Source organism: Olea europaea, chromosome 12 (genome assembly GCF_002742605.1).
Source record: "Olea europaea var. sylvestris chromosome 12, O_europaea_v1, whole genome shotgun sequence".
Taxonomy (NCBI): Eukaryota; Viridiplantae; Streptophyta; class Magnoliopsida; order Lamiales; family Oleaceae; genus Olea; species Olea europaea.
In genome coordinates, this window is record NC_036248.1 from 8,492,629 (window position 1) to 8,515,512 (window position 22,884).

Below are 22,884 nucleotides of genomic sequence, written 5' to 3' on the forward strand. Positions count from 1 at the left end.
CCCAACACTTCACTTTTCTGTAAACATCTCTAAGTTTTTATCCTTTCATCAGCATCTCATAATCATTTGAAGCATTCCCCTAATGAATGGGAGAAACAACCTAAAGTTTGTTAGGGTCTAATCGTTGTGGGATTCAATTACCCTCAAGTCTAGGCTTTTGGGAAAGATGGTTGGGTTCGCATCAATTGTTATCAGAGCAGACACCATATTTTTTGATCTCGGTTACCACTTAGGGTGTATGGGAACCTGCTCAACGTGAACTCCAAGTTCGAAGCGTGGTGGTTTGTCATGGTTCCATTGAGGTGTATGGGCACCTGAGTCCCACATTGAAAATATGGTGTCACTTTCAAGCTTTTCCAATTCAGTTAAAGAGGAGAGACCGGGCCTCTCCAATAGCCCTGGAATTTGTTATTTCCATTTAGTTGAATATTCAGTTTCCATTGATTCTTATCTTCAATATTTGCAGTTGCTTATCCATATATAGTCCTTATAGCCATTTTCCAGTATTCATTTACTAATCTCTCTTCAATCATTGTGTCACAGACTTGGATTATAACACAGGAGGCAAGCTAAATAAAGTTTCAGCACAACTAGGTCAACAGTAGCTTCAGGTTTCTAACATGTTGGTATCAGAGCAGACCCACGTCACAGGTTCGAATCCCAAAAGGGGCGACCCAAGTGAAGTGCCGAATGCCAGCAGCCAAAGAAGGGTCAGCCGGCTAAAACAAAGGTTGTCTTGGAGTGGATTATTGTGGATGTCAGATTTAGGTCCGTTGGGTATTGTTAGGGTTTAATAGTTGTGAGATTCAATCACCCTCAAGCATGGGCTTTTAGGAGAGATGGTTGGGTCCCCATCAAAGATACCTAAGACCAAGCGAGAGCAGGTTGTAACTCTAGACTAAGCAGATAACATTTTCAATATGGTCTCACGTATCTCGACATCCTTTTCTGTTTGGATTTTCTACTTTAGAGGAATCACATAGTCGCAACATTTCATGTTCTTTACTTCTCATCATTTTGTAATTTTGTACAAGCTAATTACTAAAGAGGGAGATATTGATGATGTGGCCTGTTGTTTTTGTTGTTGCATAAGTTAATTCATTCTGAGTAAGAATTTATGAAAAGTCTAATTTAGGCAACATGTTTCATCTTGCATTAAAATCACTGCTTTTGATTGTTGAACTTAACAGTTCTTTTAGATGATCAATACTGTCCAAAATAATTTCAATGTATTTTCCACCCAACTGTTGTTGAATATTTGTTCAAAATCAATGGAATGATAATTGACTAATTGTGGACTCAATTGTGGAATTGGTAGAATTAAAAGAAATTGAAAAATGAAAATTTTGATTTTTGCCTGTGCGTACTTTTGTGCATACGCGAGATATGATTTTTCAAAATCAGAATCAATTTTGCTTCTACTATGCGTACGCATAGTGTTAAAAAATAGCTGTTGGCTGATTTTTCAATTTGAAACTTGGGAGCCGATTTGGATTAAAAGTTGCCACTTTTCATCTTGTTTTGGCACCATTCATGATGTATTGATTGAGGCCTATAAATAGGTGATGAATGATCAATACAAACAAGAAATACATACATTGTTCCACAATTAATCAAATCCATGCTATAACTTATATTCATTTCTTCCTTATTGTGTTCANATTTTGTTGTTGTTTCTTCTCCAACCCCTTATTTTCCAACAATCTCAAACTATATTTTGCGATGGAGAATGATACAACTATGGCAACTATTAAACTCATGAATCAAGATCTGGTTAGATTGGATTGTTTTGACGGGACTAACTTCACGCGATGGTAAGACAAGTTGAAGTTCTTCTTAACGGCGTTGAAGATTTTTTATATTCTTGATCCAAATTTGGTGCCTTTGCCGGAACCAACAAATGGAGAATCCGAAGCAATCAAAATTGAGAGACAAAAATGCCAAGAAGATGAATTGATTTGCCGTGGCCACATCTTGAATGCATTGTCGGATCGTTTGTATAATCTATACACCAATACAACTTCGACGAAAGAAATCTGGGAAGCATTGGAAAGTAAGTACAAGGTAGAAGAAGAAGGTACAAAATTTTTTTTGATTTCTAAGTATTTTGATTTTAAATTCTTAGAAAATATCCCTCTTCTTCCCCAAGTGCATGAGTTGCAAGTGATTGTCAACAAATTAAAGGCGGTACAAATTGATATACCGGAGACCTTTCAAGTGGGGGCTATAATTGCCAAACTTCACGAAACTTGGAAATGATATTGGCAGAAGATCATGCATAGTTCCGAAGATTATTCTTTGGAACAATTGCAAAAGCATCTTCGAATCGAAGAGGAGTCGAGAATACATGATAAAACTGAAAATTTTCATGAGGGCTCTTCTAAAGCAAATGCTGTGAAAAAATAGAACCGTCGGCAAAATCCAACAAAAGGAAGCCTTTTAGGAACTTTAACAAGTCCAAGAAGAAGACAAAAGGAGGTTGCTTTTTGTGTGGAAAATCTAGTCACTATTCCAAGGATTGTAGGCACCGAAAACAAAACAACTTCGAGGCTAAAGTGAATTCCATCCAAGATGACAAAATTGCGGCCACCATAAGTGAAGTAAACGCAATCAAATGAAGTGTTTCTGAGTGGTGGTATGATACTTTTGCTACGGTACATGTATCATATGATAAATCTTTGATCAAAACTTATCAAGAAGTAGATGGAGAACAAGAGATTCAAATGGGTAACGAGATGCGGTCTAAAGTGTTTGGAAAAGGAAGTATATACATTATCTTCACTTCTGGGAAAACTGTTTACTCTAACTAATGTACTACATGTTCCGGATATGAATAGGAACCTAGTTAGTGGCAATCTCTTGGGAAAATCAGACATCAAATGTGTTTATGAGTCCAGCAAACTTCTACTATCCCTTAATGGGAAATTTGTTGGAAAGGCTATTCGTGTGAAAGAATGGTCAAATTATGTACCATTGACAATGAAATGAATAAAAGTAACTTTGCTTATGTTGTGAATTTATTTTCATTACGGCGTGCTAGACTAGGTCATGTTGGTAGAAATACAATGAAATGCATGAAAAAATATGACTTGATCTCATATGATGAAAATGATGAACATAAATGCAAAATATGTGTAGAATCTAAAATGATTAAAAAATTATATCAAAGTGATAAGAGAACTTCTAGTATTTTAGAATTAATTCATACTGATATATGTGAACTTAATGTTATGTTAACTAGAGGTGGAAATAAATATTTCATAACTTTTATAGATGACTTTTCTAGATATACTTACGTTTATTTGACAAAACATAAAAGTGAAGCCTTTGACATGTTTAAGACATACAAGAATGGGGTTGAAAATTATCTAGGAAAGAAAATTAAAATTTTAAGGAGTGATAGAGGTGGTGAATACTTTTTCAATGATTTTAATTTGTTTTGTGAACAACATGGAATTATTCATCAATGTTCTGCACCTAGGACACCCGAACAAAATGGCTTGGCTAAAAGAAAGAATAAAACATTTGTAGAAATGATAAATACCATGTTTGTTCATGCTAAGTTGCTATTTAACTTGTGGGGTGAAGTTTTATTAAGTGCATGTAGAATACTTAATAGGATTCCTTCAAAACATACTAAGGTTTCTCCTTATGAATTGTGAAAATGAAGAAAACTAAACATTGAATATTTCAAAGTGTGGGGGTGTCTTGCCTATTGCAAGAACACGAATCCTAATAGGACTAAATTGGGTCCAAGAGGCATTAAATGTGCCTTTGTTGGATATACAAACAATAGCAAATCTTATAGATTACTAAATTTGGAGTCCAATGTGATTATCGAATCCAACGATGTGGAGTTCTTTGAGGATTCGTTATCTTCGGATAATAAATTGAGGGAAAAGCTTGAAAATATCCCTAGCTCAAGTGGAACACATGATGAAATATCTTCTAAAGATGTTGATGAGTCTAGTGAACCATGAAGAAGCAAGAGAACTCGAGTTGAGAAGTCTTTGGGACCAGATGAAATTGATTCTCAACTTATCTCCTTTTACTTAGTAGAGAGAAATGAGTTGAATGTTGTAAGAACAATTCCTTTTGTTCTACAAATTGAAACCGACCCTAAGACTTTTAAAGAAGCTATGGCTTCTCGTGATAGCACCTTTTGGAAAGATGCAATTAAGGACTAAATGGATTTGATAATGTCCAATAATACTTGGGAACTTGTTGATTTACCACCGGGATCCAAGCATATTGGATGCAAATGGGTATTTAGGAAAAAATACAATGTTGATGGATCTTTAAATACCTTCAAGGCTAGATTAGTAACCAAAGGATATCGACAAAAGGAAGGAATCGACTATTTTGATACTTATGCATCGGTAGCTAGAATAACATCGATTAGGATATTTATTTGCTTTGGCTTCAATTTATAACTTGCATGTTCATCAAATGGGTGTCAAGACGGCATTCATAAATGGAGATCTCGATGATGAGGTCCATATGGAACAACGTGAAGGGTTCGCCCTACCTGGAAATGAACATAAAGTGTGCAAGTTGGTGAAATCTTTATATGGTCTAAAGCAAACACCAAAGAAATGGCATGAGAAGTTTGACTTAGCAATAATATCATTCGGGTTTAAACATAATAGCGTTGATAAATGTTTATATTCTAAAATTTGTGATGATTATGTGACATTTATATGCTTGTATGTTGACGACATACTGATTATGAGTAATCACATGGACAGAATAGAAGAAACAAAGAGGTTTCTTTCTTCCACATTCAAGATGAAGGATCTTGGACAAGTGGATACCATTTTAGGTATCAAAGTCACTAAGACTAGCGGGGGTTACTATCTAAGTCAATCACATTGTATTGAGAATGTGATAAATAAGTTTAAACATTTGAACATAAAAGAATGTAGTAGCCCAATTGATTCAAGTTCAAAATTAGTAAAGAATATGCAAGTGCTATAGGGAGTCTTATGTATGCTATTCAATGCACAAGACCGGATATAGCTTATGCAATAAGTAAACTTAGTAGGTTTACTAGCAATCCGAGTAATGATCATTGGAAGGCTATTGTGAGAGTTCTTGGATACTTAAAGAAAATCAAGAACTTGGGCCTACAATATACTAAATTCCCAACGATATTGGAAGGATTTACCGATGCTAGTTGGATATCTAGCACGGGTGAAAGTTAATCCACTTTGGGTTGGATATTCACTCTTGGAGGAGGTGCTATTTCTTGGAAATCCAAGAAACAAACATGTATAACACACTCGACCATGGAATCTGAATTTGTAGCTTTATCGGATACCGAAAAAGAGGCTGAGTGGCTTAAGGATCTCTTATATGAGATATCTTTGGGATCGAAGAATATCTCTTAAATACCTATCATGTGTGATAGTCAAGCCACATTAGCAAAGGCATATAACGAGGTATACAATGGAAAGTCAAGACATATGAGTCTGACACATGGCTACATAAGGAAATTAATCAAAGATGGAATAATTTCTCTAAATTATGTAAGGTCAATTGAGAATTTAACGGATCCTTTAACTAAAGTACAAAATAGAGATTTAGTGGCGTCTACTTCTTCACGTGTGAGTAAAGACTTGAAGAATTCAAGGCCTTGGTTAACATGTCTGCCACTTGAGAACCAGTGTGAATATACTGAGTAGTAATGCTCCCATTTTGTATCTTATCTCGAATAAGATGAAAATCGATCTCTATGTACTTGGTTTTTTCATGAAAAACGGGAATTGTGGCAATATAAATGGCAGAATTGTTATCACTGTATAACTTTGCTGCTTGGGTATGTTCAATCTGTAGATCCCTACATAGAAATCTCATCCATGTTAGCTCACAACTCACTTGTGCCATTGCTCTATATTCAGCTTCAGAGGATGATCTTGAAACCACATTTTACTTCTTTGACTTCCATGATACTAGTGATGATCCTATGAAAACACAATAACCTGTCACAGATCTTCTAGTATCTGGACAGGCTCCCTAATCTGAATCTGAATAACCCTTCAGCTGTAGATCAGATATAGAGGGATAAAATAGGCCTTGACCTAGTTCCCTTTTAAGATATCTTAAGACCTTGTGTGCTGCATAAAGATGTGGCAATTTGGGCTTGTCCATGTATTGACTCAATAGTTGAATTGAGTACGATAAATCTGGTCTTGTTATAGTTAGGTACAACAACCGCCCTATCAAGCTCCTGTAGATAGAAGGATCAGCAAGTAAATCCCTTTTATCCTTGGCTAACTTAACATTTTGATCAAGAGGTATTTTAGATGGTGCTGAGCCTATGGTCCCTGAATCTCCTAAAATGTCCAGAGCATATTTTCTTTGACATATGTATATCCCACGTTTTGCTCTCACAACCTTGATTCCTAGAAAATACTTCAGCTTTCCTAGATCCTTGATTTTGAATTTTGCATCCAAAGCAGCTTGAGATTGTTGATGGTATCCATACAATTTCCTGCTAAGATAACATCATCAACATGTACTAGAATAGCCCTGAATGAGTCTTGAGTACTCTTCATAAATAAGCTATAATCCGCCCTTGATTAAATGAAACCATGCTGAATAATGAAACTGGACAACTTTGAATACCACTGCCATGAGGCATGCTTAAGTCCATATATACTTTTGCAAAGTGTGCTTACTTTTGGACTCCCATCAATAATATAACCTAGGGGTAATTGCATATATACTTCCTCATCCAAATCACCATGTAAAATGCATTATTAACATCCAATTGATATAAGAACCAGGCTTTTATGGCTGCAAGGGCAAGTAAACTTCGAACAGTGACACCGGAGAAAATGTTTCATGATAATCTAGACATTCTTGTTGTGTGTACCCCTTTGCAACCAGCCTACCTTCTACCTTTCGATACCTCCATCAGCATTAAACTTGATTTTATATACCATTTTACACCCTATTGCTTCTTTGTCAGGTGGCAAATCAACAATGAGTCATGTATCATTTAATTCAAGTGCCTTAATCTTAGCTTTCATGGCTTCACACCATTCAGGATATTTTACAACTTCTTGATAGTTATTAGGTTCAGTTTGTGAAGTTATGGAAGTAACAAAAGCTTTATGAGGAATGGACAACTTATCATATGACATGCTAGCACTAAGGGGATAAGGAGTACCTGAATGAATTGAACCCTCTGCCTTGTCCAAGTTCTGCAATGGAATGAATGAAGTGGCCTGTTGACATATGAAGTCCTACAGATGCAAGGGAGCTCTCCTGATTCTGGTAGATTTTCTTGGTAAGTGAGGAGTGTTTTGATCTGTCTCTATATTTGCAGTATGTAAATCCGTTTGCTACATGGTTTGGTCAGTTCGAGGATCTGTTAGATCAATGTGTTCAATGTCTTCTATAGGACTAGAAACATGCGAAGGTTTGTTATTTGGTTCGGTGAATTATGGAGATGTGCAATTGTTTGGAATAGAGACAAGAGGATTCTGAGGATAGCACAAATCAGTGGGACTTGGCACATCATTGATTTTTGTAGCCTCTTTGAAAGGAAACAAAGTTTCATGAAAAACTACATTTCTAGATGAGAAAACTTTCTTGGTTTCCAGGTCAAGAAGTTTGTATCCTTTGATTCCAAAAGGATATCCTATAAAGACACATTTCCTAGCTCTAGAATCAAATTTATGTCTACCCTGTAAGAGAGTTGTAGCAAAGGCAAGACAACCGAACACCTTTAGATGGGAATATGTTGGTTTTCTTTGGAACAAAAGTTCAAATGGACTTTTGTGATCTAGAAGGGTTGAAGGGGTTCTATTAATAAGATACACTGCAGTTAGGACACAATCATTCCAATATTTTAATGAAATGCCACTTTGGAACCTTAGAGCCCTTGCAACATTCAAAATGTGTTGATGTTTCCTCTCAACTATGGCATTTTGTTGAAGGGTTTCAACACATGTTTTTTGATGTATTATTCTCTTTTCAAGGTAAACTTTCTTCGTATCAAATTCTCCCCCATTATCTGTTCGAATAACTTTTATCTTAGTTTCAAACTGTGTTTCAATCATAGTACAAAAGCTTTGTAACATATTTGAAGCATCATATTTTAATTTCAGCATGTATACCCAGGTGCATAGACTGAAATCATCCACAATTATTGGGAAATAATGAGATCCATCATAACTAATTTCATTGCAAGGTCCCCAATGATCACAATGCATTAAATAAAAAAAAAATTCTGATTTGTGTTGACTAACAGGAAAAGGGGGCTTGTGTATTTTAGCTAAAGGATAGACACAACATGGCTTGGAATCATCAAGTTCAGGGACCTCATCTTCGAGAGAGAAAACTGAATGTGATGGATGTCCTAATCTATAGTGCCAGATGTCAAAAATTTCAGATGGTTTGATCACAGAAGCTGAAATGGAAAGAGTTGTAGCCACGTGAGTCAATGTTTGTTGAAGAGCTACAGTAGAGACTGTTGTTTGCATGATATGATAGAGACTAGACCTCAATTTACCCATTCCAATTGTTGTCCAAGTCAAAAGGTCTTGTATTTAGCAGCAATTAGAGATGAAAACAACACAGCAATTCAATTCTTGAGTAAGTTTTCTAATAGATATTAAATTGAAAGAGAAAGAAGGGACACAAAGCATATCTTTGAGGACCAAGGATTTTGTGACTTGAACTATGCCAATCTGAGTCACAGGCATAGTGTCTCCATTTGGTAAAGCTACAGAGCAAGCTACCTATGATTTGACAGATGAAAAGTATGATGGTGAACAGACCATATGATCTGTTGCACCAGTATCCAAAATCCAAGGAACGCTGCAATTATTTTTTGATTTAGTTTTAATGGTTAACAAGCAATATGATATACCAGAAAGCTTTGGGATAGCATTTTCTGAGGTTGAAGTAATAGCACTTTGGTCTTGATTTGTTGAAGGTATGAATGGCTAACTACTTGATGGTTTGAGAATAGCCATGAGCTGAGAATACTGCTCCTAAGTTAAAGATAATTGACCTTTGTTACTTTGTTCTTGATTTAGAGGCATAAGGGCAGAAGCTAGGTTTGCAGTTGATCTATATATGTTCTTTCCTTCATGATTGTGGCCTAGTGGATACTTGTGCAATTTGAAGCATTTGTCTGCTTTATGACCAGGCATTTGGCAATGGGAACACACAGGTCTATTTGGATTGGCCTTGAAGCATCTCTCAAGGGAATGCCCTGCAATTTTATAGTGTGTACAGTAATAATCATTCTTCTTTTGTAACGAAGGATTCAGCCTCCCACTTTCTTTCAAATTTCCTCTAGTAATAAAACATAAGGCCTCACTGACAGGGCCTTCTATAGATATCTGTCACCTCTTCTCCTCTTGTTGTATGGTTGCATAAACTTCATTTAAGGTAGGAAAAGACTTCATTAACAGAATTTGGGCCTTAAGATCCTTGTATGATTGGGGATAGATTCATAGTTCAATAACTCATCTAGAAAAGTTTTGAACTTAGAAAATTAAACACTTACATCATTCTAATTTTGAACCAGAACTATGATGGCTTGCTTGATTTCATAGATCCTAGGTGCATTTTGTTGTGCAAATTGTTGTTCCAGTTCCAGCCACAACTAATATGTCGTCTCAGCATACACAGTACTGCATTTGATGTCCACTATATGGTGTTTTGCAGCCATGTAATCACTATGTCATTGCATCTAAGCCAGTGCTCCATCAAAGGATCATTTGGGTCATTTGGTCCACAAAGACTTCCATCTATGAATCCCAATTTGTTCTTGATTCTAAGGGCTCATTTTATGGATCTGGCCCAAGAGTGATAGTTGTTTGCCTCCAACATGTGTGAAATTAATACAGTTCCTGTACCATCATTGCTGCTAATGAAATAAGGACTGCTTGGGTGTGTTGGATCATAAGTTTTTGAATTGGATTCAGTATTAGAATTGGTGTCTAGATTTTGATTTGTATTTGGAGAAGCATTCGAGATTTCAACATTTGATTCAGCCATTGCTGGCTCTGATACCATATAGGAAATGAGAAGAAAATGAGAACAAATAAGAAGATGTTTGCAGAATAATTTCTGTGTATTTTCTTGCTTATTTTCTGAAGAGTCTTGCAATGTATATATATACAACTTTACAATGCTGTATAAGAGAAAGAAAAAAAAAGAAATTGTTACAATCAGAAAACAGAAACGGTGGCAAAGGCATGTGCATAACAGAATGGTGGTAATCCAAAGCTTCTAGACTTCTTTACTTCTAGACTCTTCTCTCCTTGTTGGATCTCTATTGGATGTTGATATCATTTGAGCTCGTGACTGTATGGACAGATCACTTGCCAGCTGTCTATGTTGTTCTTCACCATTTAATAAGATGCTTATACCATCATTAAACTATTTGTGTTCTTTTCAAAAATAAAACTATGTACTTATGTATTAGTGTAGTATGAAGTAAAATCTTTTAGTCCTTTCATTTTTATTTGAAGTTCAGAGGATGAGAGAGCTTTAAAAAGAATTACTGAATTACGAGGCGAAAATTGAAAGAAAAGATCTCCCCATTTACTTGAGAACAATTTAGATTAAATTTGTACTCTTAAAACTTGAACTTGAAAAATAACCTTGGAAAACCTTAAACTTTAAACTATTTAAAAATGAGACAAATAATTGTTCAACCTAATTTTGCATGGATTCACAATAAAATTAATTGTTGATTTGGACTTAAAATTTAACAACTTTAGTTCAAACCAAACAAGGGCTTAATAGTATTATCTAAGTTTTTATAATTATTTAAAAATGATTTATTTATTTTTATCAAATCGATCCCGATTCAACCAGATAGTGTTTACCCTTTTCACCTTTTCGAATTGATGTCGGGTTCGATTTCTAAAACATTGGAATATAGGGAGTTAAATGTTTCATTAGCCACCGAACTTTACACCTCGTCATGGTTTAGCCACTGAACTTAACGAAGCTTCCTAATGGCCACTGAACTTAACTCTGTTGTATAAATTGACCACTGGATGGATTTCGTCTATGGTTGGTTCTACGTGGAGGATGGAAAAGTGACGTGGCAGTTAAAATTCTCCACATGGATGCCAAATCAGCAAACAAAATTTTACACTTGTGAAATTAAAAAATACTTTTGCAAATTAACTCCAAAATCCCTCTCCTACTCCCATCCCCACGCTTTCCCCATCCCCAAAACCCAAAACCAAATCCACAGCTACCTTATCGGCATCGATGCGGTTATGTTTTATTCTAAACCCTTTTACGCAAATTCTGTTTTATGTGTTCTACTTTTCCTACAGAAAAACACTTTCTATCTCCACTAACCCTTTTACACAAACACCAATAAATAACAAATAATTATAGGGGGAGAGGGGGAAGAGGGAGGAGCAGAGAGGAAAATCATGACTCTTAATGATAGATTCTGCATTCTATCTCCTTCAATTGCTCCAAAATGAAAGACCACTTAACTGTAATTTTTTGCTTTTCCTAATCAGTTAATTTTAGTTATGATTTTGGTTGATTATTTAAATGTTGGAGATTTTTATTTTTATAAACCCTGCTCTTTTCATTTTTTAGGGTCAGGAAGAACATAAATAGGTGGGGAAGGCTGCTGCTGTCGTCGACGACGGCGAGGTGGCCGTGGAAGAAGGTGGCGAGTTACCTGTGGATTTGGTTTCTGGTTTGGCATGGGGACGGGGGTGGTTTTGGAGTTAATTTACAAAAGCATTTTTGAATTTCATATGGGTAAGACTTTGTTTGGCTATTTGGCATCCAAGCAAACAAATTTGTTAACATGTGGAGAATTTTAATTGCCACGTCACTTTTCATCCTCCACATAGGCACAACCACATACGGAATCCATCCGGTGGTCAATTTAGTGCAACAGAGTTAAGTTCAATGGCCATTAGGAAGTTTCATTAAGTTCAGTGAGTAAATCGTGACGAGGTATAAAGTTCAGTGGTTAATAAAACATTTAACTCGAATATAGGCACAAATAAAAATTGGGATAGGGAGAGAAAAGGTTGGGGACCTTTCAGGAACTTGCCCTAAAATTATTTCCCCTTCAATTTAACCTCTCTTTCCCTGCAGAATCGAAAATTAATCCTCGGAGCGTGCAGCCGGGCAGCGAAAGACGGCCTATTTCTTTATAGGTGCAGTATTTTACTTGCCGTTTTTTCATTACAATTACTATATTACTCATTCGATGTGTCTTCTGTATAAAATCTTGAATACATTTTTAGTGGCAAATTGGGATGAGATTATTATTATTCGTTTTGCTAATTTTACATTATCTAGAAAAAAAAAAAAAAAAAGAAGATGATAATTACAGTCGAAGAATTCTGGAATAAGAGTTTCGTATTTATTTATATTTTTGATAAATAACACTTTCATAATCCTCTTGCAGAAAAAGATCTATTTTGTTTGAATATTGTAGCAATGGAGGAAGAAATGTCCAATTCAATCCGTCGCATGTCTACTCGAAGTCGAAAGGTTGCTCCGAAAATGGCTGCCGCCCTTGCCAGCAGTGATAATCGCACTCAGGTCTATCTATAATTATTTATTTCATTATTTTTTTTCAGTTTAAAACAATTTTGATTTTTCTTCCATCCAATAATTTTGGAGCTTGGCTGTATGTGAATTTTCCATGATCATAACAAAATGTAGGCAATGCTGGCTCGCCTTGAAGCCTTGGAAAATGATAATGCTGGAATGGAGATGGTGCAAAATGATGATGACGATGAAGCATCCCTTGATGAAGATGATCAAGGTCAGTTGTGTTTCTTCCTCTATATTTGTTTGTTTTTTTATTTCCTTTCCGTGCTCGGGTATTTTGGGGTTTGCTTATATGTTTCTATAGAAATGAACTTGAGTCCAGCATGCTCTGCACATTCTGTTAATCCTATTTTAAACTTGTTGTTACGGGTAAATATGACCTGTATAATACTTACACTTACTGTCCAGGGGCCCCATCAGATCTCTGTTAACAGTGAAGTTCTAATTTCATTTTTGAGAACCTCTGAAATGAAATGATTAATTACTTGTGCTTTTACTAAAAGGAACAGCAGTGACCTGGATCAGTTAGATCCGCTGTAACATGAATGATTTATCATGTTATCTTGAGAAAGGGTGATTGAGCTTAAAAAATGCGGGTTTCTGTTCTCTGTCCTTGATCGCGGCGTACTTAAACTTAGTTGTCCATAATCCTTTGTGCATTAGATTTATTGTAGAAATATCTACGAGAATATCATTATTGCTTTGTTATGATCTCTATATCCATCTACTCTCTGCTTGCCTCTCTTTAGCAATATTTTCATGTTTCCATGTTTTTTTAACCACCTGTTAGGCCTGCTAATTGCCTCCTCTGATCACGTGATTAGCTGGTGGATTTATATTCTCAATGATTGGTCCATTCTGCATCATCATCTTGTCAAGTTAGTGATCTTTTTCCGTAACTTATGCTGCAGTGTATCAAAAGAAGCAATCCAAAAGCACGAAACGTAAAACTCGTCAAGCTAAAGCTCTTGAAGATGCTAAGAAGGCCCCGCGAACATTCCTTGAGCTCTTAAACGAGGTAAAGATTATGAAAGCAAGACACTGCTCTCTGTTATTTTCTCGCGAATGTTAGGTGGCTCGAGTATCAGTTCTGATTGAATGATGTTGGAATTAGGCAAACCTGGAGTCATTGCCTCCTCATGTGCCCTCCTACTTCAGAGCAGCTGTGGGACCTCCAAGCTCTGTCGCTCGACGCCATTTTTGCACAGTTTGTGGGTTTTCTGCAAACTACACATGCATACAATGTGGAATGCGTTTCTGTTCAATCAAGTGCCGGGCTATCCACAATGATACTCGTTGCCTGAAGTTCGTTGCTTGAGGCTCGAAGTTGCTGAACTCAGGTGGTGTTAATGGTTTCTTCTGGAGATGTGACAATTCACGTTCAAAGAACTCTAGCGATTTCTGAATAGAGAGCAAATTTGACGTTATCATTGGGATCATCTTCTTTATTCATACACATTTCTTTGCAGGACGTGTCTCGGCAAATAAATCTTCGCTCAATGACGATACCAATGCCATCCTGTCTTGGTGAATTAATAAACTGCATGACCACGAACTAGATTACTTGATTTGCTCATTTGACTTTTCCATGTTCTTCTGTTAGTTGAAGGATGAATTCAAGTAAGGGTTTTTTCTAAATGGCAGCCCTGTCCGTGTAGCAGGCTTCTTCAAGTAAACTGCCTGATGAGCATGCAATCAGACATGGAGTAAAGTTTATAATTAATCTCACTCTATTGTGGCCAGTGCTGCATAGAGTCGCATGTCCTTTGCTGTGCATCCACTGCGGAAAACAAAATTGAATTAGAAGTCTCACGGAATGGGCTTCTTTGCTCAATCGAGTCATGGAACGTTTATGTTGCTTTTGTGCCGGCTGGGAGGCACACCTAGTCAAATAGGCTAGTTTAAGCTCATAAGACTTGCATCATTCTTGGTTTTATCGCGTCGTGAACAAAGTTCCATGTTTCCAATCATTATATTATCACTTGTTATCAGAAAATCGAAAAGGGAAAAGAAGTTGATTAAGACATGCTTGCTATAAAGTGCACAAAAAACATTGACAAGTGGGTAATGTCCCATTAATTTTTTTGCAACTTCACCTTCTAATTCTGTGGCTATTTGAAGATTATAACAGGAAGTATTGGTTTTGCAATTGAACAAACACTTGCCATAACAATCAAAACTGCGCGTATAATCCAACTTATCAGCAACACGGTAGCACCATTTGCAGAATCATGTGGCACCATGTGAGGTTGCATGGCAGCCGATAACTCCTCTGTAGTCGGTGTCCGACTTACTGAGTGGCATCCGTGTCTCCTTCAGACTGCCGTCCTCTCGCGATCTCCTCAAGAGAGTCCCACGGTTTCCCTGCTAGTGAAGTGCAGAAGAATCCCACCAGGTTTGTGAAGGCAAAAAGTATCGTGGCCTTCTTAATTTTGTTTAAATTTCTATCTTGCGTATAGTTTTGCAGTCCAAATGTACCAATCATGGCCCCTGCCTTTTCCCCGATGCTGCACTCTGCATGTGGCAAGTGGATCTAACTCTCATTGGGAATAGCTCGGCCGGAAGAACAAATGTGGTACTGTTGTGGCCAAAATTGGCAAAGAAACATGTCACCCCATAAACACCCATTTGTGATTTTCGGTCGTTAGGTAATCGTAATGTATTCTGATAATAAGCATGAATCTGGACACCATAAAAAACTCCATTTGGATTCAGAATCTGCCTATTTTGTCTTTGTAATATACTGTGAACCAGTAATCGGGGAAGGTCCCCAGAAAGGCAATTAAGAACATGGCACTCAAAGTCTTGAACATATAGTTAAGAGCGTTCATTTTGGCTGGTTGGCTTGCGAGTCCCATTGTAGGAAATATTTCCTTCTGAGTCAGGTTTTGGCTATAGAAAGCTGTGTCTAACAAGAACTATGTAGTCATCGTACTAGCTAGGTGTCGGCCATGGCGTCTGAACAACTCTTTTGACAACAAAGGGTATTCTTTAGCAGCCTTGAATTGTGCTAAATTTTCTTGATCAGCTTGAATTTCCATGTCAAGAACTCTGCCCATATCAGTAGCTGCTTGATTAGCATCACCCTTTATAAGAGGCGATATAGCCTTGTTTCCGGCATCTTCATACTCCAGTAGAATGTGAGAACTCGGTGAAGAGCTCCAAGCATCAAAACTATTCTCCAAATATTATCTGCGTTAGGCACAGCCGGCAAAATTTTATCATCCATTCCTAAGTAATCATCAAGAAAAAATCATGAGAGAATCAATCAACACAAGGCAGGTAAAGACAATACTAATGACTTGCTTGATTTAATCACGAGTGTACGATATTATGAACAAAAAAAATGAAGGGGGCCATAGAGTTTGAATTATTATTTTACAAGGACTATGTATCGTAACTCCAATTTCGCGTTAAAAGAATAAAAAAAAGATTAATTTTAATTCTAATTCTAATATTAAATTATGAATTTAAGAAAGCAATTAAAAATGCGCAATTAAGAATTAGGATTTTTAACATGGATAGGAGAGGTGTTAGGAATCGTGATCTCATCATATTTATTTCCTTTTATTCTTCTTAAATTTGTTTTTAAAATTGTATTGGCCTAATTCACTAATTTAATTAATTTACCTCTCTTAGGGGCAAATCAATTGTATCTAGTCAAATTAACTCACCATATAAGTTTCAACTAAATGCATTATATCACATTGGAATTCATTTCATGACCGCAATATTTTGATAATAATGTATCTTTATTTTTTATTCAATTGTTGAATTTTACGTGGTCTATATCCATAACTTATCTCTTGATTCAGTACAAATTTACAATTCAATGAAATACTGATTAATTATTTCAAAGACACTAAGTAATTGTAATTAAAATAATTACGCATTATTGGAAAAGAAAATAAAAAAAATTGAGTACATCACCAAATTTTCAACGAAGATTAAAGAAAATTGGACAACTGTAGACACTCTTCAATGCATGGTTTTCTTTTTAACACAGTTAAACTTAAGTGCGACACGCTTTTGAGTTCTTACTATAATCACGGGAAAATCACGTGATAACGACAATGCAAGCGACACTAACGACGACGTTTAAACCTTTTCTTCATCTTCTCCAATTTTCTATGAAATCTCCCTGTAAATTCGTCTTCTAAGTTCTTCCACCTTCAAATTCCTTGCTACATAACAGGTGAAAAATAAATAAAATTAGAATTTAAAGTAGAAAATAATGATGCAAGCCATTTCTACCTTCAAAATCATCACAGTTTCTCCAACACCATTATACTCCATTCCAAGAATTTCCATCACATGCCCTTTAGTTTTCAAGAAATTCTCATCAGGTGCCCAATTTTCATCTTCCATTTCCATATCAAGAAAGACCCATAACCACTCGAAATCGTCAGAAGAAGCAGAGATACTGGAAGCGGAGGATGAGTGGCTTCAAAACTCGCTGGAGAAAAAGAAGCCATTGCACTCTCACAGGTTGCCATGCATAGAAGCCTGGCTGAGAAGTCTTGGGTTTTACCAGAGTAGAGAAGATAGAGCTGCTTGGGTTGTAGAGAAATCTGATTGGCATGGCCAACTCTAGCTTGATATCACTGATCTAGTGATCTTTACATAAGGTTTTGTTGTATTTCATTTGATGACTAAAGATTGGAGTTTTAGCGTTTTTATCATTAAAATTAGCATTTTTCATATCATTCTTATGGATTTTTTGGTAAGTTTTGTTTTTTGTTTGAGATCATCTATTATTTGGTTTGTTTAGTGTGTACTACACTACTACTCTTGTTGCAGTCAAATTTGGCTTCCTTGTTTATCCTCCTTTCTCGTCAGGGCACATCTCCAAGTGGTAAAAGGGGAGGGTGGAGAAATCCAGCTTTGCTTGAGCCTGTCGCGTCAAGGGTTCGAATCCTGAAATATGGATTTGGCTCTTGGGTAAGTGCAAGTGTATAAGCAGCCTTTCACCCTGTACCCTTGGAGGCATAACCTGTGATTTACCTCCCTCACGATGCTCCAGGGCAGGGGCGGTGGGGGATCCTTGTGGTTGGGGTTCAACCTTTGTTTTTTTTTTTTTTTTTAACAAATGGAATGTTGTATTGCCTAAGTCAGTAGTTGACCATATGATTCTAAATATAGTCGAAACTGGGAAATTTTTGAGTGTAATATTTCTCATTTATACTATGGCATACCTTAAGAGCTTGTAGAAGAATCTGTTCGTAGTTATCGGAGCTCTAGTGTTCATATATTCTTGTTTGGACTGAAGTGATAGATCTCTGTTTGACTGGTTAATTATTTTCCTCTTGCTCTTATTGTTAGTATTTGGATTCTGGAATCAAGTTTAGGATTAAAATTATGTGTTGGAGCAGTAGAGTTGTGGATGATTTCTTGAGCTGAATTATTGGCCTGAGGTTAGCTATTGACTATAACACATCACAATGCAAATCCAACAGATGTAGATCATAGACATACTTGTGAAAGTAAGTTATTAATAGAACTAAAATTTCGGTTTAATTAAAATTGAAAGGATGCTTAACAATTATATCAGAAGTAATTCATTTATTTTTCAACTTGCCTGTCCGCGGAAGTCTTTTTTCTTTTTCGAGTCCCCATCTTATTTATCAGTTATGTTGTTGGTCATGTATTCACCGGAAATAAGATCTGAATTTAGATTAATGACAAGATCCTGCAGTAAATCAACAAAGCCCAAAGTGGTATAATACTGTTTTGATGTTGAAGGGCTCAACTCGATGAGTAATTATGGGAAGAGCAGCACGAAGACGGTCATTTGTAATATAAAGTCTAGACAACTCTCTGCTCTGATCTAGGTTTCAGTCTGTCTTAGAAAGACTAGTAGATGAAGTTAAGGATGCTTCTTTAAAAGAACATCTAAAATGGTAGAAGATGCAATGCGTTTTCTCTTTTTATAGACTAGTTTTTGCTGCTTTTTAGTAAGCCGATATATCGGAACTCCCTTAAGCAAACCAGAATCGTCCGAGTCAGCTTCAGAATGTCTACCTTCAAGAAATTACTTTATTAGTTTCCTGCTTTATATTCATCTTTCGACTGGCTAATTATCTATGCTTTCTTCATTATGTTCGTTACTCTTCAATCTAACAAGCTTCTCTTGTTTCTCTTTCAAATTTTAGTAATTCAAGTTCCTAACAGCTCTTTGGAATTGAATGCAGGTATCTAAAGAGTGGACCAGGAGAGCTTGAGAAAGAAGTTGAAAGGAGATTTAGTTATGCACTGAGCAGAGAAGATATTGAGAATGCCATACTTGGAGGGCCATGAAGATGAAGAGTTATTAATCGCTATTGCTTAAGCGAGCCTCCTTGCAATCCTCGTCTAGAAAGACTACGGTTAGCTTTATATTGATTTATCCACTTTTCAATCATATCGATTGAATCTGTACCCTGGATGGAAATAATTGTTATTAATATATCAATGGCATAATGAAAATAAGGATGTTCATTTAGAATCACTTCATAAAAAAATTACATCTTTTTTTCGCATGTAGATACTAGCATCGATTTGTTGGAGCATGTTTTTGCAGTAGTTTCAGTACCTAGTTTCCCCTTCAATTATAAGAATCAAAATCTATAATACCTAAGAAAGTCGACCAAATTCATCAACCAGCTCATCTTTCAACTTGAGAAGAGTTTCTCTCTCCCTTTTTAAGGGCACGTTTAGCAATGCTTTTAAAAAGTTAAAAGCTGATTCTGAGATTAAGTAGTTACCGTTGAACAAGTTTGGATAATTTTTGAAAATGTTTTGACTGGCTAGAGGAAGCTTGCCTAAGTCAACTTCTTCATTAAATTCTTTTACAAGAAACATAAATAGAAACAAAAATCATGTCAAACGAGAGCTAAGTGCCAAATTCTACCATCTTTTACCGCCGAAGAAGCGGTGTCGAAATGCAGCTCTCAAGCTCAGTAATTGGGATGTTGAAAAACATTTTGCCGGCAATCATTTCGAGAAGTGATATGATGTTAAAATTTGGTTTAGAACTGGGGTACTCCACTGTAAGACACTAATACCATGTTTGGTACCAAGTCGCATCCCAATAATTGGATTTTTTATTTATTTTTTCTCATTATATGAATAGTTCCGACAGTAATGGAAGTGAAGAAGTAAAAGGCTTAATTTTTATTTTTTATTTTTTTAGAGAGAGATAAAACGAACCTTGATCTGAGAGAGAAAAAAACAGCACTGCTAAAGATTCAGAAAGTGAATTGAGATTTGAAGGGATCCATATATTTCTCAACTAGAGCTTAAAAGAAAGAAGTCAAGCCGATGAGCTGAGGCAAGGCTGTAAAATAATTTTTGTAGACGAGTTTTCATTGATGACTATCTTTACGTACAATCAAGAACCAATCCATTATTGCATTATTCAACTACTATTGAAATCATTGGAGCTTAGGCCTACATAACTCTAAGAGGGGCAGTAATAAGCAACATGTTTAGTGTGTGCTTAACCAATACTATTTATGGAACCATTTAACATTAGCAATTAAATTGGACAGAAACTCCTTGAACAACAGAGATGGCAACGGGCGAAGAATTCTCGATTTAATTGAGAATGAGGCCGGGATGAGCCTAAGAAATTAGCCTTGAATCAGAGATGAGGACATGATCCCCACCCGATTAAGTTCTTTAAAAAAAAAAAAATCATAATCTACAAAAAAAATTCAAACAATGCATCATACTCATAAATAAAAAAAATAAAAAAATAAAAGAAATTGGTGGTTAAATGGAAATTTGGTGCCATCCCTGTCCCCACTCGTAGGCTTAAGTACCCCAGACACAAGCGTTATGATTTTTCGTGTGAGCCACTAGCTGACCCCTCGATTTGTCCAGAATCGAGAAAAAAAATTGTATTTTTAATTAAAAGAGAGAGAGAACATCATAGCCACATTTCCTTCACGTGAGCTAGCTTGCACTCAACTCATTTTTGAAGTAAGAATGGGCCGAGCCGAGCCTCAATATTCTTAACTCCATGGTTGTCACACAAGCACACTAGGCAAACATGAGGTTGCCCGAGTATGGGTAAGCTTCAATGATTTTCTGGTTCAAGTCACGGTGTCAAGGGCCAAACGGACGGCCTGTTACAGGCAGCTTTTGAGTCTGGGGTTAAGATTCTTAGTGAAATTAATTGTAGGGATTTTTCAATTTTATCCTAATTTCCAAGACCTAGAGCTCTGACACCAAATTAGCAATTGGCTTTGAAACTTGTATTCTCATTTGGACCTTGCTGTTTGTACAGGGAGGGTTTGACACACTCCCTGACAGAACAGACTCATGGGGGAGCAATTTTTTATCATTTTTTTTTCGCTCGGGTCCCACACGAATGTGAGATTCTGTCAAGAAGGTAGTAAACCATTTTTCTGTAAAAATGGTATTTTCCTTCTCATTTATACACATTGACACACACACACACACACACAAAGAGATTAGAAAAAAACATTTTTTTCTTATATTAATCCCTATCTTTACTAAAGCTTCTATTTTGGTCCATACAAGTAACTTATGTACATTCTAAGTAAAACAGTAGAGAATTCTTGTCAGTCTTCTAAAGGACCACCAGCTCTGCCCCATATTGACTCCTGGGGGAGTGAAGAAACTGAAAAGCCATCACATAAATCTCTTGTTTCCCCACATTAGTGCCAATTCCATCCGTTTCCCTTTTAGGACAGTTAAAAATGCCCAAGCAAATCTGGGCATTAAGCCTGGCCCATCACTAAGACGATAAAGGTGTAGGTCAGGCATTATTTCTAGGGAAGGATTTCAAAATAGATAAAAATAATTTAAACACAACAAAACTTGGAGACCTCTCCTTGTTATCTCCCATCCTTCCCATGTCACCACACGAGGAGACACGGGAACGTAAAAAGGGGATTCTATCAACTTGTGACAACCATGCTTCAAGAAATGATAACAAAAAACAGTATGTCCAAATTTAAGTTGTAAACTGCTGTAGTTAAATAGCACAATAACATGCCTAAATAAAGTTACAAAATTTAAGAATCTAATTTATGTCCTTTTGGAATGCATGTAATGGTACTTATCACCAAAAAATCCCTAAAATAACAATATGGAGGAACGAGGGTTTCTTAATCGACCATCCAGTATCTATAGAACAACAATAGACGACGATCAAGATTCGTTAATATGGCCTGTAGAGCATAGGACGTCTAAACCTTGGAACCCTCCTACATATGAGAAGAAATCAGAATCTCTAATTAAACCACAAATTAAGAAATGTTAATCCAATGGTACAATTTTATTCCAAGTAAAGAACTAAGTTATTTTTGCCCCAGAAAAAATTAAGAGTAAACAGATATCTTCGCTAATCCAAGTACCAGAAAGATTCTTATTTATATATGCAAAATACCATGATTATTAAGTATCAAAAGCTTCAAGCCCAAGCCTCAACGTGTAAAAGAATCCATTTTCTCATCATTTCATTGTTATGGGTGAAAGCCAAAAAAACTAAACCCTAGTACTTGCCCATAACCATAGGGAGGGTACATAGGTGGACCAGGCATGAACGACCTTCTTGATCCATAATAAGGGTTGGGACGTCTTCCTCGATATTGTTTCATCCCAGGAACATTATTCCTCTTAGCAGATACCTGTCCAAATTCCAAAATCCATCAACATTGTTGTTGCAGGTACATACGACTATCACGTTTTAAGTTTATGATCAATATAAGTTCACAAACCTTCAGCTGACGGCCACGCAATTCAGATTCATTCAGAAGTAAAGCATTCTGCACCGCCTCAGTTTCAACAAACTCCAGGTAAGCAAAACCTTTCGGCTGGCCGAACTTATCAGTCAAAATAGTCACCCTATTTACCGTACCAGTTGACTGAAAATGCTGTTGCACCTCCTCAGGTGTGCAGCCATAGTCCAACTGAATTTTGAAAGAGCAACTGGGATTGTGATTAATCAATCGGGTCAATCCAAACCAGAACACATCATACATACTTGCGTATACTCCACATGCATACTAGCTTCTAAAAGGAATTTAGTTAAATTAAGGAAAATATCTAATTAAGAGGCAGAGAAATCATTTAAACTGGCATATTGATTTTGCATACAAGATTACATAGAGATCTCCTCCATATTTAATTTCTCTCAAACTTTACGTCTTCCGAAAATATATTGGTTCTGGCTTACAAAAGTGGGATCACGGCTGATATGTAGAAACATCAGGTATTGGCTATATTTTGATGGTTTGGACATCAATGAACTCCAAAATTTTCGAGGAAAAAAAAACAAACAGCTGCTTGGAGATATATGAG

The 22,884-nt window shown here is 36.3% G+C and overlaps 3 protein-coding genes and 1 pseudogene across 5 annotated transcripts; 1 reads left to right on the forward strand and 3 right to left on the reverse strand.

Annotated features, from left to right (window-relative positions):
- Positions 1 to 6,015: 6,015 nt before the first annotated feature.
- LOC111406530 (uncharacterized mitochondrial protein AtMg00810-like) lies at positions 6,016 to 6,947 on the reverse strand. Its single transcript, XM_023035940.1, has 2 exons — positions 6,904 to 6,947; positions 6,016 to 6,493 (listed from the first exon to the last, which is right to left on the reverse strand). The coding sequence occupies exons 1-2, from the start codon at positions 6,945 to 6,947 to the stop codon at positions 6,016 to 6,018; spliced, it is 522 nt and encodes a 173-aa protein (XP_022891708.1).
- A 5,082-nt stretch (positions 6,948 to 12,029) lies between these two features.
- LOC111405500 (SWR1 complex subunit 6-like) lies at positions 12,030 to 14,595 on the forward strand. Of its 3 annotated transcripts, XR_002704796.1 has the most exons (7): positions 12,030 to 12,170; positions 12,425 to 12,561; positions 12,685 to 12,787; positions 13,485 to 13,591; positions 13,688 to 13,913; positions 14,043 to 14,100; positions 14,218 to 14,595. XR_002704796.1 is itself a non-coding variant. In XM_023034413.1 (6 exons), exons 2-5 carry the CDS (start codon positions 12,457 to 12,459, stop codon positions 13,889 to 13,891), a joined length of 519 nt encoding a protein of 172 aa, XP_022890181.1. In that variant the 5' UTR covers positions 12,030 to 12,170; positions 12,425 to 12,456; the 3' UTR covers positions 13,892 to 13,913; positions 14,043 to 14,595. The 3 variants fall into 3 exon arrangements, 2 of the variants coding, with proteins under 2 accessions (XP_022890181.1, XP_022890180.1); XM_023034413.1 differs by having other exon boundaries at positions 14,043 to 14,595; XM_023034412.1 differs by having other exon boundaries at positions 13,688 to 14,353.
- A 186-nt stretch (positions 14,596 to 14,781) lies between these two features.
- Positions 14,782 to 15,802, reverse strand: LOC111406531 (annotated as a pseudogene).
- Positions 15,803 to 21,506: 5,704 nt separating this feature from the next.
- LOC111406951 (polyadenylate-binding protein 1-like) lies at positions 21,507 to 22,884 on the reverse strand. Its single transcript, XM_023036303.1, has 2 exons — positions 22,302 to 22,884; positions 21,507 to 22,211 (listed from the first exon to the last, which is right to left on the reverse strand). Exons 1-2 carry the CDS (start codon positions 22,563 to 22,565, stop codon positions 22,047 to 22,049), a joined length of 429 nt encoding a protein of 142 aa, XP_022892071.1. The 5' UTR covers positions 22,566 to 22,884; the 3' UTR covers positions 21,507 to 22,046.

What these genes read in the sequence shown, in the direction of transcription:
- LOC111406530 (XM_023035940.1), bottom strand. Translation starts at nt 6,947, where the DNA reads ATGGTATATAAAATCAAGTTTAATGCTGATGGAGGTATCGAAAG. An exon ending in GCTGATGGAGGTATCGAAAG is followed by an intron (nt 6,494 to 6,903) that starts GTAGAAGGTAGG and finishes TTATCTTAGCAG; the next exon opens with GAAATTGTATGGATACCATC.
- LOC111405500 (XM_023034413.1), top strand. Translation starts at nt 12,457, where the DNA reads ATGGAGGAAGAAATGTCCAATTCAATCCGTCGCATGTCTACTCGAAGT. An exon ending in GCAGTGATAATCGCACTCAG is followed by an intron (nt 12,562 to 12,684) that starts GTCTATCTATAA and finishes AACAAAATGTAG; the next exon opens with GCAATGCTGGCTCGCCTTGA. An exon ending in CCTTGATGAAGATGATCAAG is followed by an intron (nt 12,788 to 13,484) that starts GTCAGTTGTGTT and finishes CTTATGCTGCAG; the next exon opens with TGTATCAAAAGAAGCAATCC.
- LOC111406951 (XM_023036303.1), bottom strand. Translation starts at nt 22,565, where the DNA reads ATGTATGATGTGTTCTGGTTTGGATTGACCCGATTGATTAATCACAAT. An exon ending in TGCGTGGCCGTCAGCTGAAG is followed by an intron (nt 22,212 to 22,301) that starts GTTTGTGAACTT and finishes GAATTTGGACAG; the next exon opens with GTATCTGCTAAGAGGAATAA.